The following is an 18,011-nucleotide window of genomic DNA, read 5'->3' on the forward strand; positions in this document are numbered from 1 at the left end:
GATGGCGCGATCAAAGGTCGTCTGGGAAACAGAGATCTGTCAAACAAACACACAGCAGATTCTGTTGTTAGAGATGTTCATAAAGGCTCCATTCAGACCTGGTATCAACATCCATTCTCTGTTCATTCTCATTCAGTTGCTTTAAGTAGGATTATTCACGACCAGTATTAGATTGCATCCTGGATGTGTCTCCTGCTACCAATTATGATCCGAGCTAGCTTACCCTCTCTTCTTTCAAATATACACTGTTGTCATGGCTGTTTGAAAGAGTCTAATTGTACAGATGTGTCTGCTGTGTGTGAGAGAGAGAGAGAATTGAGACGAGAGGAGCTTGAGTGAGTCTAAGCTCTACACACACTAACATAACACAACATGTTTTCACCATTAGAAAAATAAATCATATGTTGATCAGTGTTAATGTTGTGGAGATGGAATCAAATAAATACAAATAAATAAATGTGGGAGCGGTGATAAGTGTAAGAAACTGAAAACTCAGTGAATCAGACGTTGTAATCCATCCTCAGGACAGATTGCCCTTCTTCCAAATGTAGTTTCTGTAATCAGATCTGCAAACACATTCAGGACAGATTAGAACCATTCATAGTGTTAATGGGATCAAAGGCCCAGGCATCACACAAAAAGCTATGGGTCAAATATAATAATAAAACTTGGCTTGCATTACAATGACACGATCAAACACACAGGCTGTGGTGGGATGTCATTTGTTGTGCCATTTTCAACCAGTAAATCAATGTCTCCACATATCATAAATACATATATATACAGTCAACAAAAATATAAACACACAAAGAAAAACTTGTAGTTATGTGACAAAACAGAGTTACTATCCAAAAATAACAGTACAACTTTATCAATAAAGTGGCTTAAATTTGCGAGCATTAGGATCAATTTCAAAACAAAAGTCCTGGAGTAATGGCAGGAGGAACACAATGGGGGTCGATGATCCAAGTTCACAAACTTCAATAACGTGTGCGTCCACCATTAGCCTCACGCAGAGCGGTACACCGGTGACGCATGGACATCACCAGGTTGTTGATCGTGGCCTGGAATGATCCTGGAATGGTGCACATTCAGTTGTGTTGCCACAGCTGTAACGCTCAACCCAGCACGCCAATGGCACGCTCCCTCATGATTTGTGACATCTGTGGCATATTGACAAGTGACGAAAGTCCACATTTTGGTGTGCCCTTTTATTGACCAGTGTCTGTGTACTGGTCACGCATATTGACCACCACTCTGCTATGATCTGAGATTGTAGTCAATAGGGGTGGCAACAAATCATTCCATAAACAAATGCATCAAGAATCTGAGCAAATGTCATGACATTCTATTTTTGTTCACCATTTCAAGTTTGTGCGTTTATATTTTTGTTGAGTATAACATGTATATATACATACATATATACATATACATATACATATTATAATAATAATAATACATTATATTTGAAGGCACCTTTCAAGACACTCAAGGTCGCTGAGACACTCAAGGTGTATATATATATATATATACACACACAATGACAAGAGAAGGTGTTGTTTTCTTTCTCTTGCTCCAGCCACTACTTACTCCAGCTAAGATAATCCACTCAGCTCTGTCCTGTCTCTCTCTCTTTTCTACAGCTGTCGCGCGAAAAATTTAATAGAATATTCAGTCACATCCATTACAGACACATTTGAATCGGATGTGTCACCTGTTCTAGTCAATGTGGATTGTCAATTTCAAGTGTATTGATATGTGACTATATTCATATCAGACATCACACCTTCATTTTGCTCAATAAACGTTTGTGTTTGACAAGCAAAGACAGTTAATGGCAATGGACTGCAGTAACAATACACCAGCAAACAGAAAGTCTGAGGCAGAAAAACATACATTTTAACATTTAATGTTCAACAATGTCAATCAGAAAAAGCAAAACCTGATGCTGTTTTGTGACAAACAAAAACCTGTTGCATTTTTTAAGATGTAATAACAAACATGCAGTTTTATATAGTAAATGAAACCTCTTAAATACCTCTAATATTAGTCTTTCACAAACAAATTTATAGTTAGTTATAAGTGTCACTGTCACATAGCATGAGCCATACATGTTATAAGAAGCAGCAGATCCCACTATCTCTGTACCTAAAGGGGATATGAACAGTATATACATAGCCTGACTACAAATACAACCTTGTGCCTCACAGAACATATGAATGAATATGTGCTATTATACAAAAACAGCTTAAAAGAGGACTGAAGATCTCACACACTATTAAAATGACAGTGTTATTATTTCAGATGAAGAGGTCAGAAGTTATTTATTCTGCAAAATCACACTCACCTGTTCAACAGAACACTGCAGCACCTTCCTAAAATAACTGTCGTCCCCACTCTCCACCGAATACTTGTGTACGTCTGTCCCACTGTGAAGCATCACTGAGTCTTTACCTCAAAAAGAATAATTAAAAAACATCTTTTGGAAAAATGACCCAACACTTCAGGGATCCTGCTCCATCTGATCATCCAATCAGAGATAAGGGTGTTGAAGCTGAAGATCTCCCCCTGGATGACGAGAAGTGTTTGTTAATGCCTTTGTACATCTATCTTTGTTAAAATGTAACATTTTAAATCATCGTGAAACAATGACTTAAATGGGTCAACGTCTGAAAGTGATTAAAAAGAAAATGGCAAAAATACTAAGGTTTGTGTTGAGTACGATTCATTCACACCGATTACAATGATCCAACCGTTGGTGCCTGACGAAAAATCGTCAGTAAACAACTGATGCAACAGAAAATCGCTTCTGATTCAATTGCGTGTAATGATGAGTAACATGTTACACAAGGTCGACCAGTATCATGGTGTGATGTTTGTCAGTGGGTTTGAATTTGACTTCATTAAACTTCAACCTGAACCTGTTGTTTTTCTTTGTATCACCTGCGATTTATGAACTTTTAATATCATGCAGCAACAAATAGATCAAGATTAATGTTACAGTACAGTCCCCTATTAACAGGATACTGTTGCCATCTGTTAAAACTTAATCATCCCAGTTTATTTACCTGTTCTGTGATCTGTTTGTCTCGGTGTCAGGTTAAGAAGTAATGGTGTTTCCCTCCTGTGAAGAAGAAGAGTATCACACAATTGCAAAATTCAGCATGAGAGCAGAAACACACAGAAGAAGCAGAATCTGCATTCCAGAAAAAAAAGGTATTGATGGGTATTTAATTTTTTATTACCATGAAGTATTGTTTTGGTGGTCTGTGTGTCGGTGTCTTTGTTTGTTTGTGCTCCCACACTTGCATTTGCCAATATGACCAACAGAGGCCGCCAAACGCTTTTTGCGTGAATGCGGTAAAGTCTGCCATCTCTGATTGCCTTGTTTCAAAAGATTTAAATCTTACTGATCTAGATGTATTGGTGGATGTTGACCATGGGAAGGGAAAAACTGACATTTTGTCAAGGGTCTTGATTTGAATTCACACATTGGCTCAAAAGTCATCGTGTCACCTACTGGCATCAGGAAATGATGTGCAAATTTTTTTCTAAACAACACATTTCAGGTTGGGTGATGATTCTATTGGACAAATTCTTCTCCCTCTTTGCCAGAATGTCCTGTTTTTCTTCTCATCAGGTTGAGATCTTTTGAGAGGAGTAGTGAGGCTTTTTAGATTTGGTAACAATCTGATGCATCAGCATCAACATTGTCAGTTGGGTAAACAATGAGTCAACCAGTTTTTGGAGTGTTTGCTCCACACCAGTGTGGATATGTCACCATTAGGACATTATGGCTGCCGTGTTAGGGTGAGCAGTGTAAATGGTTCAAATGAAGGTAGAGTCCATGGTGCTGATGTCCTGACAAAGCTGCAACTTCTTCTGACCAAATCCGTTAACTCCTTTATGAATACAAAAGGAAATCAAGTGAGTATCACACATGCTCCTTCAGGCTACTGTGATTTCTATCTGTCAGTGGTTTGTTGTTGGTGTCGAACCTGAGGGGAGGTGGTGAGGGCCTTCAAATGGAGTAAACAACACCTGGACCTGACAGCTGGGGAGTGACTTCCATCATCTGTTCAGACTTCAATAAACCTCAGCACAGTTCCTTGGAAGTGGAAACGTTTAACTGTTATCCTCATACTGAGGAAGAGGCCAACAAAGGTTCTAAATGATCTGAGGCCTATGGCTCTCACCTCACTGGTGATGAACTCTTGGAAAAAGATTGTTTAAAGCCACATCACCAGGATTGTTGATCTATTGATGAACCTACTTCAGTTCACATAGGGATGGCAGGGAAGTGGACACCATTCACAAACACCTGGAGTCTCCTAATACCATCGACAGGCTTCACTGGATCTCCACAAGGCTGTGTCTTATCACCTCTGCTTTACATCCTCTACACCAGCCAATTGGGGTCAAGATGATTTCTGGGGGTCGCCAAATCATTTTGGAAATGTTTTTTTGTTTTTTTTGTTTGTTTTTTTTAAATCAAAATTACAAAAAACCTGAGCCGTCTTGGAGACACATCCGTGCCAGCGGAGAGTTTTTCCTTTTTTTATTTGCCCCTCATTTTTATTAGCCCTGCTTTGATGGTCAAAATTGGACAGTACAGTTATGTTTTTTGACCTAAAATGAATTAGTACAGTGTAGAATAGTTTCCACCCCTGCAAAAAACAGCCATGCATGTTAAATTGGGGGTCGCGACTCAAAAAGGTTGAGAACCCCTGCTCTACACAGATGTAGTGCTCTCTATGCCCTCTAATTGCTCCTCTGGGACAAATAAAAGTTACAGTTTAATATTAACCACCTTGAGTGTAGGTGTATTGTATTTTTTTTAACCCTTGTCCTGTCCAGCAGGGAGGCAATCAGCATGGGCATCTGAATGCCTTTTTGTGTCAGACAGATGTTGCTTTGTCAGGAGGAGTCTGTTGAACTCATCCTGTATCGTGATGACTACTAAGAATTTTTTTTGTAAATGAATGTTGGACCGCTGATGGACCTGCTGGGACACCCACACACAAACAATACAAACAAAGAACAATACCAACAAGTAAAAACACAACAACACCCCCCCTGTCCGGACCGGTCCTCCCACACAACCTAATAAATAAAATCAATAAAAATAAATACATAAATAGCAGGACGGGCATTACAGCGCTGTAATGACTCGCCCTGCAAACAGCAAAATCTGTTCAACACCAACAGACATGCAGTCAACCATAGTGCATGCCCAAGGTACTGGACAGGACAGGTAAAAAAAAAACCACAACAATACAAACTAGAACAACAAAAAAAGCAACAACAATCCTATACAAAGAAATAACAATAAACAAAGTAAGGATAATTACTAAACAGAGAGAGAAAATTAAAAAAACATATATAAATATAAATAAATACATCGGAACAGATCAACAATATATATTTACCTACCCATTCATACATACAAGCATATACATACTACCTGCACATATAAACCTGCAGACATGAATATACTTACCTCTACATATATACTCTATCTGTAAATATAATTTTATAGAACATGATGTTAGTTATGAACACATTCTGACCACAGCAACACTGAGACCATAATCCACTAAATCTACCTTCTAGCTATACGGTTAACCTTTCAATCATGTGATACTGCAGCCAAAATATCTCTAAATGTCTCTTAGCTTACTTGTGTATGATTTATCTGTAGCTATAGGTATGATACGTGTTAATGTTAGTGAGAATGTATGTCTGTGTGTAAGTATGTGTGTGCATGTAAGTCTGCCACTTGGTGCACCGATTAGTGAGACAGGGACGCCACCACCCCAACGCGTCGATCCGGTCAGCAGGCACAGGCAGCACCGAAGAACAGGACCCCCAATGAGCCCTGCAGACCCTATGGCCAACCATCCCACGGATGGATAACCACAGTCCCGCCCCCAGGGCAGAACAGCAAAGGACCACCAAGGGGGTTCCTGCAGCAAAAGGCACCAGCACTAGATGGGCAGGGACTGCACATTCCCAGCACCTCCAGAAGCCAGGCACCCCAAGCACCGGCATGCCCGGGCACAAGGCCCCACCAGTCCGAGAGCGCACACCCCCCTGACCCGGGCCCGCCACCACCAGAGAAGCCGGAGCCACATGCTGCCCGCCCAATGGGAGGGGTGGCAAGACGAGAGAGCCAACTCATACACACTCAAATCACAAACACCCATTCACAACACATTCACATTTTAGACCACTCTTGATCTCACTGTGCAGTGGGAGCTGTGGATTTGGCCCTGGTACCAGTCTCTGGCCTTGCTTCACCACCTGCAGGTCTGTCAGCAGACTGTCCTTCTCCTGCTCCAGCTCTTTCATTTGCTTCAGCTGTGAGTTGAAGGTTAACAAGATTTTTAGGGTTAGAGTGAAAAGTGGGGACAGGAAATGGAGTGAAATTGTTGAAGACAAAGAAGAAACATTGTACAACAACTGTGAGCTCCCTCCCCTTTAGGTTCAGGTGTGCTTGTGAGTGGAGCCGCCCCTCAAACGGCTGATCAGCTCCTCCTGCTGCTGCTGCTGAGGCCTGAGAGGCTCTTCTTGTTCTCCATTTGACTGTTTGACTTGAGAGAGGACACACACACAACACTCAGACACCACGTTACTGAACACTCATCGACTCCAGGCTGACTTTCCTAATTGACTGCAGTCTGCTCGCCTCTCCTCACTTTTAATCTTTTTTAGATACGCATATTCATCAATATGCTGCTCTTCAAATTACTTTAATTTGTCTTTTTTTTTTTTTTTTTTTCTTTGAACAGTTTGGTTTGTTTCTTGCTTCGCTGGCTGGATGGAATCCAACATGTGAGTAACTCCGTTTGTTTGATCTCCCTCTCATGGTTTGACATCTTTCTTCTTTTTGGGGTGGGTGAGTGACAGACGGGCACATGAGAATTTCAATTGTGAGATGTGTATATTTGAAGTGTAATTGACTGATTGGGAGCTGTAGGCCCTTTGTTCTGTTTTATTGTGACATCCAATCTCAAATTGAATCGTTGATTATACTCAATAGACTTACATACTTTTAGTTTGCTGTTTTCTGAGTGGTGAAGGTGGGTAGCAGCATTTGTCTGTTCCTGCTGTCCGTTCTAACAGCCTAACGTCTGAGCAGATTTTACTTAAATGAGAATGGAGCAGCAGATTGAAACAGAGAAGCACAGCATTAAACTTGAACATGAAATTAAGCATGCAACACAAGAGCTAGAATGTGGAAAATTGAAGCTTCAGCATAATTGGCTAGAATTATGCTAGCCAATTATGAGGTAGAATGTGGAAAATTGAAGCTTCAGCATAATTGGCTAGAATTATGCTAGCCAATTATGAGGTAGAATGTGGAAAATTGAAGCTTCATCATAATTGGCCCCCGTCTGCTCAGCTTGCTTCTGACAATGGACGTGGCTTAAAAACAAATTTGAGGAGTCTAATCTAATCTAATCTAATCGTTTTTGGCTGACAGCATTTTGGTGCCCTAGGTGAGATTGGGATTCGGTTCATATCCACAAAGTTAGTGAATATGTTTGAAGGGAATCTTGAAAAGATTTTCTTTACATCAGCAAATGTTAAATAAACTGTATTGAGCACCTCCAGATTTTATAGACAGACATTAAAGACGACCAGAAACTAGAGGAAAATAAAACAGTAGAGTTGAGCTGTGTTAACAGTGTATACCACATGAGGGAGCTGTAATCTGTAAATCTTCTGACATTAGATGACACTTACTGAACTAAAATACAGTGATGACACATGTAGTAAAATAGATTGGTTTAACTTCTTTATTCATGTGCAAACAATTATGGTCCCTTGTCATATTTGGGCTATTCTGTGCTATTATAATAATGGTAATGGCCTAAAAGAGAAATGAAGATCTCACCTAATTTTAACATTGATAGTGTTGTTAATTCTGAGGGTCAGGAGTTGTTTTCTTATGCAAAATTACACTCACCTGTTCTAATATAATAACAATACTGAAGCACTAGTTGTCTCCACTCTCCACTTAATCCTAGCGTACTTTAACTTTGTGTTTGCGTTGAGGAATTTATTGAATTTAATTTTGAGATTTGTGTCTAAATGAAAGAGAAAATATAATCCAAAAGTTTGCATTTTTCAGTACAATACAAAAACACAGTATTTGTCATAATTATTTCCTGGGTATGTCAGGAAAAACTAAGTCCATACACTACACATGAGTGTGTGTCCAGAGGTTGTTTCTGACCACAGTGAGCACTTTATAGGCCAAAATGTGTCTTACCTTTCCATATACTAAAGGATAATTGGTTCAAACTATATTGTGGGATGATTTGCAAAATTTAAACTGAAGTCACACTGTTAGCAAGTCAAAGTTGAATCTTTATTGATATTTATTTAGGTTGACAGCAGTTGAAGACTAAATACAGTAAAACATGAACCTAAAAATAAGTAAGAGAAATCATATATGGGTCAATGATGTGACGCAATTTTTTTTGTGTTCATATTGTTTCAAATGTAAAAATGTTTAAATTTGAAAATAAACTCACAATTTACTTGAATACATGCTCTTTTTGAAGACCTATCTAACATTACTGGATTTGATCAATTTTAAGAGAATATTCAGGATAATGGTAAAAATGTCAACATGGTGTAACCATAACAACTTGGTCCCAACTTGGTCCCAAATATTTAAACTTGTTCAAAAAGGGTGAAAATCTCAATAAAACACATTATTGACTAGTTTGGCATATTCCTGCATTTGTATTGTTTAACAATTAATAAAATATATAGAACATCATTGTTCTGAATATTATAATGAATTTGGGGAATTTTGTCTGACAAGTCAACTTCCTAAATTGTCAAGGCGGTGTAACTGACATTCAAGGAGCCTTTTTGTTCATTTGTGTAAGAAGACCATGTGGCAGGAAATTATATCACAAAGAAGGACCCTTGATGAGCCCAACTGCTGCATGCAAAAGGTTAGTAGGTCTCTCTGAAATCTTGATAATTTGACATTTTTAGGGTATGGTCAGGTGTGCTTAGAGTTACATGTCAAATGGTATGACCCTAAGAAATCATTTATTTAACTTAAATCATAATAAGTGTAAAAAAAAAAGTATTTATTTAAAAAAGTGTGTTTAAAATCTTCAAATCAAGGCCAAGTGCCAACATAGGTGTCCATCATAATGCCTGTTATATTTGAATTTGAATTGAAAAGTCTATTGTGTAACCAGTTACACCATTTGACTGTTATTACATTCCTTTCAGTTAGAGGCCGATTTTGTCAAACATCAGAAGTGTTTGATGTTGATTAAAGATGTCATGTGAACTAACTTACTACGTGGAACTATTTTTAATTGTTCTTGTTATATTTCTTAGAAAAAAGTGTCAATTTATCCACAACTTTATTATTATCAAAGCTATGGAGGGTTAGGATAAAGTCATTATTTTGCATGGCTTTAATCTTTTTGAAATGTTTAGCTTTTAATCCATAATACATATTCACTTTCAAATTTAAGCTGTATATAATATATGTATATGTATATTTCATAATGAAGCAGTGACAATGTTGAAAATCAATGGCAGCTTTAAGAAGACTTGATAACAATATGATAAATGTTTGTCAAAGATTACAATCTAGATCTGTAGAATGACATTTATTAACTTTCTATTGTTTCATAATTATTGTAATATAATAATAGAGTCTCTTTTCCCCCTATAGATGCCATTATCAAGCAAAGAAAAAAGTGAGTGAATGCAGATCCTGCAGCAAGGGCCATTTACCTTGTCAAAAGCAAGAAAGGTGGTTGTGTACACACATGCACACACACTGACACAGAGACAGACACACACACATATACTTTTCCACTGAAATACTGACTGAAAGTCAGAATAATGTAGTAATTTAGACTAATTGGTTTTGACTTCAAGACAAACTTGAGGAAAGCTCCTGGTTTTGCTGTAGCACTTAATAACTACATCAGCCTTTGAAGATGAGTGGCTGATGTCACCCACTGTTTTATTTTTCTATTTTACCATTTAAGTTATCAAAGGAGAAAGAGAGAAGGAAAGAACCTTTGAACTCACCTCATTCAAAACTCATGACAGACGACTGGAAACGACACAGCCTGAACATGCAGGTGTTCTGTCACACGGACACAGACTAGACAAGAATAGGACATAACACAACCTTTCAAACCACACACAAACAGCCATAAACACCCAATTCTACAACTTTGACATGTTTAACACAGATTCATTGCAGTCAGATGTTCAGAGTTCACATGATTTTTGGATGTTTTTTTTTCTTGTCAATTCTCACCCAATTCTTGTTGTTGATGTTACTTCATTGAAAAATAATAAAAAAGCACAAGTTCAATTGACCTTGTTGACTGTCATGCTTGATTTGTAGTGCCAGTTTCTTCTGAAAAAGCAACATGGTCAAGTGGTGTAACCGGTTTTGTCAATTGGTGTAACCAGTATTTTTCATAAAAATATTATTATTTACTGGAAAATTCATGGGGAATAAGATGTAATCCTCTATTGCAAAGTACTACCATATTTTGTAACAGTTTATACATAATTTGTCAAATGTTATTTAGAAAACACCAAGGGTTTTCAGAATTTGTCCTGGTTTATATTGCAAATACGCATCAAAATTTTATTTTAAAATAATCCTAATGAAATATATTTTCAAGTAATATATAAAAATTAAGTAACTGTTTCTATAATTACATTGCATACACTCTAGATGAAAATAGATAGTTAATAGTTCTCCTTTGGTTGTGGTTACACCAATTTTCAGGGGTAATCCATCTTTCCTTTTGTAAACAAATGTTTTTAAAGCTATTTTAAATTACATGAAACCAACAGAAATACAAAAAATAAATGTTTGCAAACCTGATGCAAGCCTTTAAAACTATTTAGGAAAACATTTTTGAATTGCTCATAATGCAAACTCAGAAAACAGTATACAGTCAAAGCTGGAAGCAGAAATAACATGACATGCATACATGATATGTGAAAATGGCTTGGGTTTTTAAAAAGTGTCCATGTTTTTGTAGAGAAGTGATGAAATATTAGAGGTCCTGTTGCCGAGTTAACCAACAGTCATATGTATAAATGTATATGAATTGTGTAAAAATTGAAACATGCCACATGAGTTAAAATTCAAAGTTTTAAATCTTTAAAAATATTCTAACTTTCTCCAACAGACGACTCCTATATAATCAAACAATTTCGACATTAGGAAGAGTTATTGGCAAAAACAAATATACTATGCATAAATATATTTGCACAAGTGGGTATCTGCTGTAATATAAAAATGTTTTTACGTAGCCTTATGCTGTGGACGCAACAAGATTGTTTGCGTGGCGAGTTTACATACAAGTGTACAGACGCGAATGTGCCACACGATTTGTGCAATTGGCGCAACAATCACTCGAATAGAAAATGTTCTTTGGTGAAGAATCGCATTGACACGATCCTCTGGATGGCATGGCATACTTGACGGCAGCCAACATCTGCACATAATGGAGGAGAAACTTTTCTGTGTGTGGGCACTCGGAGCTCTACGACACAAGTTGTTATATGTTTTCTATCTCTTGTGGAAACTTCTGCAGAGAAGAAACTGGCATCATGTGTGGTTTCACAACACCATCTAGAGACGGACACAACTTGACGAGTTTCACCGTTGACTTGTTCGCTGAGTAAGGGAGGACTGTGTGGAGGCATATCACCATTAGATGTCCATACATCCATCATCTACCACTTTATCCTCCACCAGAGGATAGCGGGGGGTGCTGTCAGCTGACATAGGGCGATAGGCGGGGTACACCCTGGACAGTTCGCCAGTCCATCACAGGGCCACTATAGAGACAAACAACCATTCACTCTCACATTCACACCTATGATCAATTTAAAGTGTCCAATTTACCGAATCCCCATATTGCATGTGGGAGTAACCTGGAGAACCCAGAGAAAACTCACGCACAAACAGGGAGAACATGCAAACATTCAAACCACTACACCAAAACCGTGTGGCCCACCGTTAGATGTCACTCATTCTTAAACATTGGACCTTTAAGTGAATTGTGGTAATGCTACGTTCAAATAGGGTGTTGAGCTAAAACTGTGTTTAAAGAAGTGATTCTTCATTTGGAAATATGTGCGTGAAAATATCCAAATAAATTCAGACAATTTAAATGAATTATTATTGTATTTAACCATATCGGTACATTCATATTGCAGTATGTTAGTACATTCATAATAACTTCTAAACCTTTCATGTGGGTCTATTGTACATGAGTGCAGCTGTGACAGCAGTTGAGGCTCTGTGGCATCTTGGAGAGGTAGAGCATGGGTTGAACGGTACTGCTGAAATCCATCAAGCCGAAGGCCACGTAGTGAATATAGCATCGAAACACGTCAGGAGAGTAATATTCCTTGAAGGGGAACAGTGCCACAGGTGGAAAGTAGTTGAAAACTATGATGGCCAGGATGATGAGGACCATTTTGAAGGCTCTCTTCTTCACAGGGTGCATCTCATCTCTGCCGGGCCCAGACTGCCACAGTGCCCACAGAATGGCAATGTTGCAGAAGACCATGAAAGCAAACGTTGCGAGTATCATCGCCGTGAAGACCTTCTCAAAGTTGGGAATGTTGCCTACACATTTAGCAGCAGCATAGGCCAAGATGATAAGCCAGACCACTATGGTCAGGACTGCTCTGTGATGCCGGCCATTGAGCTCAGTGAAGAAGATGGGGTGGACCACAGCTACGTACCGGTCCAAGCAGATGCAGGAAAGAAACAGTGGTGAGGAGTCTTTCAGGCCATAGAAGAAGCGCAGTATGTACCAGGTGTTGGTGGTGGTGTGAAAGGCTTTGATGGCCAGTTCAAGAGGAAGAATGAGGCAGAAGAGCACATCTAATATCGCCAGTTGAAAGATGAAGATATCTGAGCTGGAGGAGTCGCCTTTGTTCTTGTGGATGAGCCACAGCACAGTGACGTTGGCCGGTATGCCCAGGAACATGTTGATAACCTGAAGGCACAGGTACCAAATGAGTAGAGCAGGCATGTCTTTGCATTGCTCATACTCCGTCATGTCTCCATCAGTGGAGTTGTAGGGTCTGTGAGAGATGAAGAGCACAGACGAGTTGATGTTTATGACCTCCATGATGGTGCGATCAAAGGTCATCTGGGAAACAGAGATCTGTCAAACAAACACACAGCAGATTCTGTTGTTAGAGACGTTCATAAAGGCTCTTCACACCTGGTATCAACAGCCATGCTCAACACCTAGTTTTACATTCAGAATTCACAATTCAGCAAATCAGATGAGGTGGTGTTAGCTGAGGTGGTGATCTCTAACCCATCCTGGGGACAGATTGCATTTCTTTCAAATGGGTTGTTCTGTAATCCAATCCGAGGACACATTCAGGACAGATTAGAAGCATTCAGACACTACTGTTTACAATCAGCTATCAAACAATGACACTATCAAACAAACAGGTTATGTTGTGCCATTTTCACCCAGTAAATCCATTTCTCTTCGTGTTCTGTACATATACAGTGATACTGAAGGTGTTGTATTTCGTTCCCAGACAAGCAGGTGTAGTTTTAAATGATTTGATTTATTTTTTAACGTAAACACAAAAATCAGCCTTAAATACTCTCTGTTCTCTCCATGTGTAGATCTTCTCCTGCTCCAGCCACGACTGCAAAGAGAAGCTGATTAGTCAACGCACTCCTGCTGCTGCTGCTGCTGAGCCAGATCTGTCCTGTCTCTCTCCATCAAAACCACACCTTCCTCCACACTTTGACTCATCAAAAATTCAATTGGATATACAACATCCAGTCATATGCAGTCCTGGGGACCAGACCAGGTTTGAGAAACCCTTTGTTAGTATATCACACTTCTCCAGATTAAATACAATGTAACTGCACCAGTCAATGGGGATTGTCAATATAAATATGAAACACCATGAAAAGTTGACCATCAATGTGTGAGTCAACTCATTATCAGACATCACACCTTCATTTTGCTGAATAAATCTCACTGAGCAAAGACAATGACAATACACCAGCATAAACATACACTTAAAAGTCAATCATAAACAGAAAAGACAAAACCCGGTGCTGTTTTTGTGGAAAAACAAAGGCTGTAGCATTTTTAAGATGAAAAAACATTTTTAAAAAATGCTCATAGATTGCAGTCATTTCTATCATAAATGAAACATCTCAACTTTTACTAAACACATTTATTCTCCTCTTAGTTATTAAGTGTCACTGTTACAAATATATGTTATTAGAAGCAGCAGATCCCACTATCTCTGTACCTAAAGGTGATATGATATAAGCACAGCCTGACGACAAACACAACCTTGCAACCTTTAAAAGAAGACTGAAGGTCTCACACTATATTAAAATGGACAGTGTTATTAAATCAGACAGAGAGGTCAGGAGTTATTTGTTATGCAAAATCACACTCACCTGTTCAACAGAACACTGCAGCACCTTCCTAAAATGTGTCGTCCCCACTCTCCACCGAATCCTTGCGTACGTCTGTCCCACTGTGAAGCATCACTGAGTCTTCACCTCAAAATGAATAATGAAAAAAATAACATCTTTTGAAAAAATGACCCAACACTTCAGGGATCCTGCTTCATCTGATCATCCAATCACAGATAAGGGTGTTAGCTGAAGATCTCCCCCTGGATGACGAGAAGCGTTTGTTAGGACCCTTACACAGTCATCATTCCCTGAAATTTAACAAGTTCAATAATCATGAAACAATGAGGAACAAAATTGTTAAATTGTCAAAGTGTTAAAACGATTTATGCGGGGGGAGTAAAAAAATATTAAGGTTGTGTGTTGAGGATGTGTCACAGCAAGCCATCATCCATTCACACCGATTGGCAATGATGCAAGAAACCATTGGTGCCTGACGGAAAATCGTCAGTAAACAACTGATGCAACAGTCCAGAAAATCGCTTCTGATTCAATTCAGTGTAATGATGAGTAACATGTTACACAAGGTCGACAAGTATCACGGTGTGGTGTTTGTCACTGAGTTTCAATTTGACTTCATTAAACTTAACCACCTGCGACTTATGAACTTGCAGCAACGAATAGATCAAGATTAATGTTACGCTACAGTCGTCTATGAACAGGATACTGTATTTCTGCTGCTAATTGTGATGTGTGCATTTGAGCTTTCTGTTGAAACTCGATCCCTGTTTGTTTACATTCGTGCATGTGTCTGTCAACCCGTTTGTCTCGGTGTCAGGTTCCTGTGAAGGAGAAGAGTCACACAGCATCAGGATCTGCATTCCAGTAAAAAAAAAAAAAGGTATTTTATTCACATTCTTTTCAGATATTATTTAATGAGATTTTGATCAAACTCACCCTGTTACTCCAGGTCCACGCAATTCCAGATGGATGTTGCTGAACATGGGAAGGAAACATGGAAAACTGGCATGTTTGTCAAGGGTCTTGATTTGAAGACAGTCATGTGCCAACATTTGCTAAAATTATAGCGTCACCTGCTCCCATCGATGTCATTGATGAGGTGGATCAGATCAACCTCACATTCGTTGAGAACAGCCTTCTGATCTTGATGATGTCGTGTTGTGAAAACTTTTTTTGCCTCGACTAAAGATCCACACATAAATTTAACATATACTATATGAGTTTGGGCCACATGGCACGTGGCTCGTTGTGACCCTGTTGTCCTGGTTCCTATGAGGGTCTTTCTGTACAGAGTTTCCATGTCCTCCCTGTGTGCGAGTGGGTTTTCCCCTGGTACTCCAGGTTTTCTCCCACTGCAAAAACATGCAGCGGTTAATTGGACACTCGTCTATGCAAGAAACATCTCCTGGATGCACAGGGATGTGTACAGTGATGTATCAGTTTCGGGTCTCACAACATCATACACCATTGCCGAGGCCACCCAGCCACCATTGATCAGGCCCCAACAAGCAACCACCGGATCACCAAAGCCACCCAATGGCTTTGTCTCCAGCTTTAATGAAGGCGACTGCCTTCTTTGGGGTGTGATGTCGGTGCTGGTGTTGATCACTAAGGCTAAGCCCTCAGCACCTGGTCATGGTGTCACCGACAGCGACCATCTGCTAGAGCCTTAGGGCAGCTACTTTAGAGAAGTTCTAATGAACCTCTTCCAGAGCAAAGCAGGCAAGGGGGAGTGGTCTCACTCTTCCCCCCCAGACATGAAGGTTTGCTGGGCTTGGCAGAGGATCGTAGGCCGCTGCAATGGGCTCTCCCACTTTGATCATGCTCCCTGCTCACTCACTCTTCCTCCACCCCTGCTCAGAACTCTCCCTGGAGTGGAAAGTGTCTGTCCTCACCCTGGGACTTGCTGAACTGGGTCTTTGGTAAGTAGTCAAAACCCGCCAAGTACCGAACCTCTCTGCTTTATGCCATCTACACTTTAACTCTTCTCCACTGTAGACCCTTGTTTATCTTCTTATCAGGTTGAGATGTTTTGAGAGGGTGTTTGAGAGTAGTGAGGCCTTTTAGAGTATGGAGCGCTACAAGCTGCATCATCAAATTTTGGGTGGTACAGCAGCCAAAATTTCTAGTTTCTTACATGTTCACCTTTTTATAAAGCTACAGACTTTATGAAAAGGACAAAATTAGCTGTATTTATTTATTTATTTTTACTCCAAAAAGAGTTTCACTCTCACAGAATGTAGTTTGAGCAGCAAGAAACGTACAATCATATAATGGGGAAACATACATCAACAGTATAGAACTATGTTATGTGCGGACAACCCAGCGGAACCATATAGATCCATTATAAAGCTACAATGCTTTTTTTTTTTCCTCTACCACCACCCACTGGAGTAAATATTTCTTGTGTAAACTTGGATGATTTAAATTATTTCTACTTTAGCCTAAAGTAAAACGTTCCAGGCTCAACCTGGTAAAAGGTCACACTTGGAGGGACAAACCGTTTTACATCTGTGCTAACATTTAACTTCCTGGTTTCAAACAAAAATCACTTCAAAATAAAAATATTTTATAGCTAAAAAAATGCATGCAAAGAATCCTCTGTTAAGACGCTAGATGTACCACTAGATGTTTTTTTTTTCTTTTGTTTCCGACATATCAGAACCTCTCCCACACATTCGCGGTCGACTTTATTTGTCCTCCTCAGCTCTCTCCTACGTGCAAACTTCTCTCATCTTCCTGCCATCTTCTCCTGTAAGATTTTAACATACTGTTAAAAAAAAATACAGAGAGAGATCGTTCTCAGCTATTCCTTTCTGCGCTTGAATTTAAATACCCCAAACCCCAAAAAGTGAATACCAGGAAAACATTAATAACATTCATTTAAGGAAGAAAATACTGAATGACTGGGGTTAGAAAGTACCTTATAGTGACTGCAGTCAAGTACTGAACTTAAATCATTAAAACAAAACTATCTGATAGGTCACGGCATGTCGATGCAGCTAATTTGTAGACATTTTAAACTGTAAGAACAACTTAATTTCATCAAAAAACATTTCTCTATCACCCTGTTCCTTTTGAAGTAAGTATTTTATGTTGCTTGTGTGGTCAAGCAGCTGAAGAAAATCAGAAAATGTCTGTGTTGGGCATGAGAGTGGTGATTTTGCAGATGCTGCAAAAACAAGGGAGTCAGGGGATTTCAGTGTTTTTTGTTTTGATAGTGTTGCAGTCTTTTCAGCATGGTGTGTGCAGGGAGTGGGAAGGCAGCAAGTAAAAAGCCTCTCCACTCTTGTGTCAAGTCTTTTCGGGAGTGTTCACGTCTAGGTAGTGCATTGTTTTGTTCAGGGTTTAGTAGTGGTGACATGTTGCAGTCACAGGTTATGGCGTTTCATGGCTGAAGGTGCGTCACTGCCATGAGAGGTCAGTTGGGTAAACAAAGAGTCAACTTCAGTTTTAGGAGTGTTTGCTCCACAGCAGTGTGGCTATGTCACCATTAGGACATTATGACTGCCATGTTAGGCTGTTTGGGTGGAGTGTAATTGGT

At 39.3% G+C, this 18,011-nt stretch overlaps 1 protein-coding gene across 1 annotated transcript; it reads right to left on the reverse strand.

Annotated features, from left to right (window-relative positions):
- Window positions 1-3,828: 3,828 nt before the first annotated feature.
- Window positions 3,829-13,172, reverse strand: LOC310937956 (proteinase-activated receptor 3-like; the record flags this gene model as incomplete). The annotated part of the gene is made up of 4 exons (XM_083902346.1): window positions 3,829-3,902; window positions 5,899-6,186; window positions 6,246-6,360; window positions 12,300-13,172. The coding sequence occupies 4 exons, from the start codon at window positions 13,170-13,172 to the stop codon at window positions 3,829-3,831; spliced, it is 1,350 nt and encodes a 449-aa protein (XP_083758472.1).
- Between the last annotated feature and the right edge of the window lie 4,839 nt (window positions 13,173-18,011).

The sequence above is a fragment of the Microchirus variegatus genome (genome assembly GCF_963457635.1).
Source record: "Microchirus variegatus genome assembly, chromosome: 16".
NCBI classification, from domain to species: Eukaryota; Metazoa; Chordata; class Actinopteri; order Pleuronectiformes; family Soleidae; genus Microchirus; species Microchirus variegatus.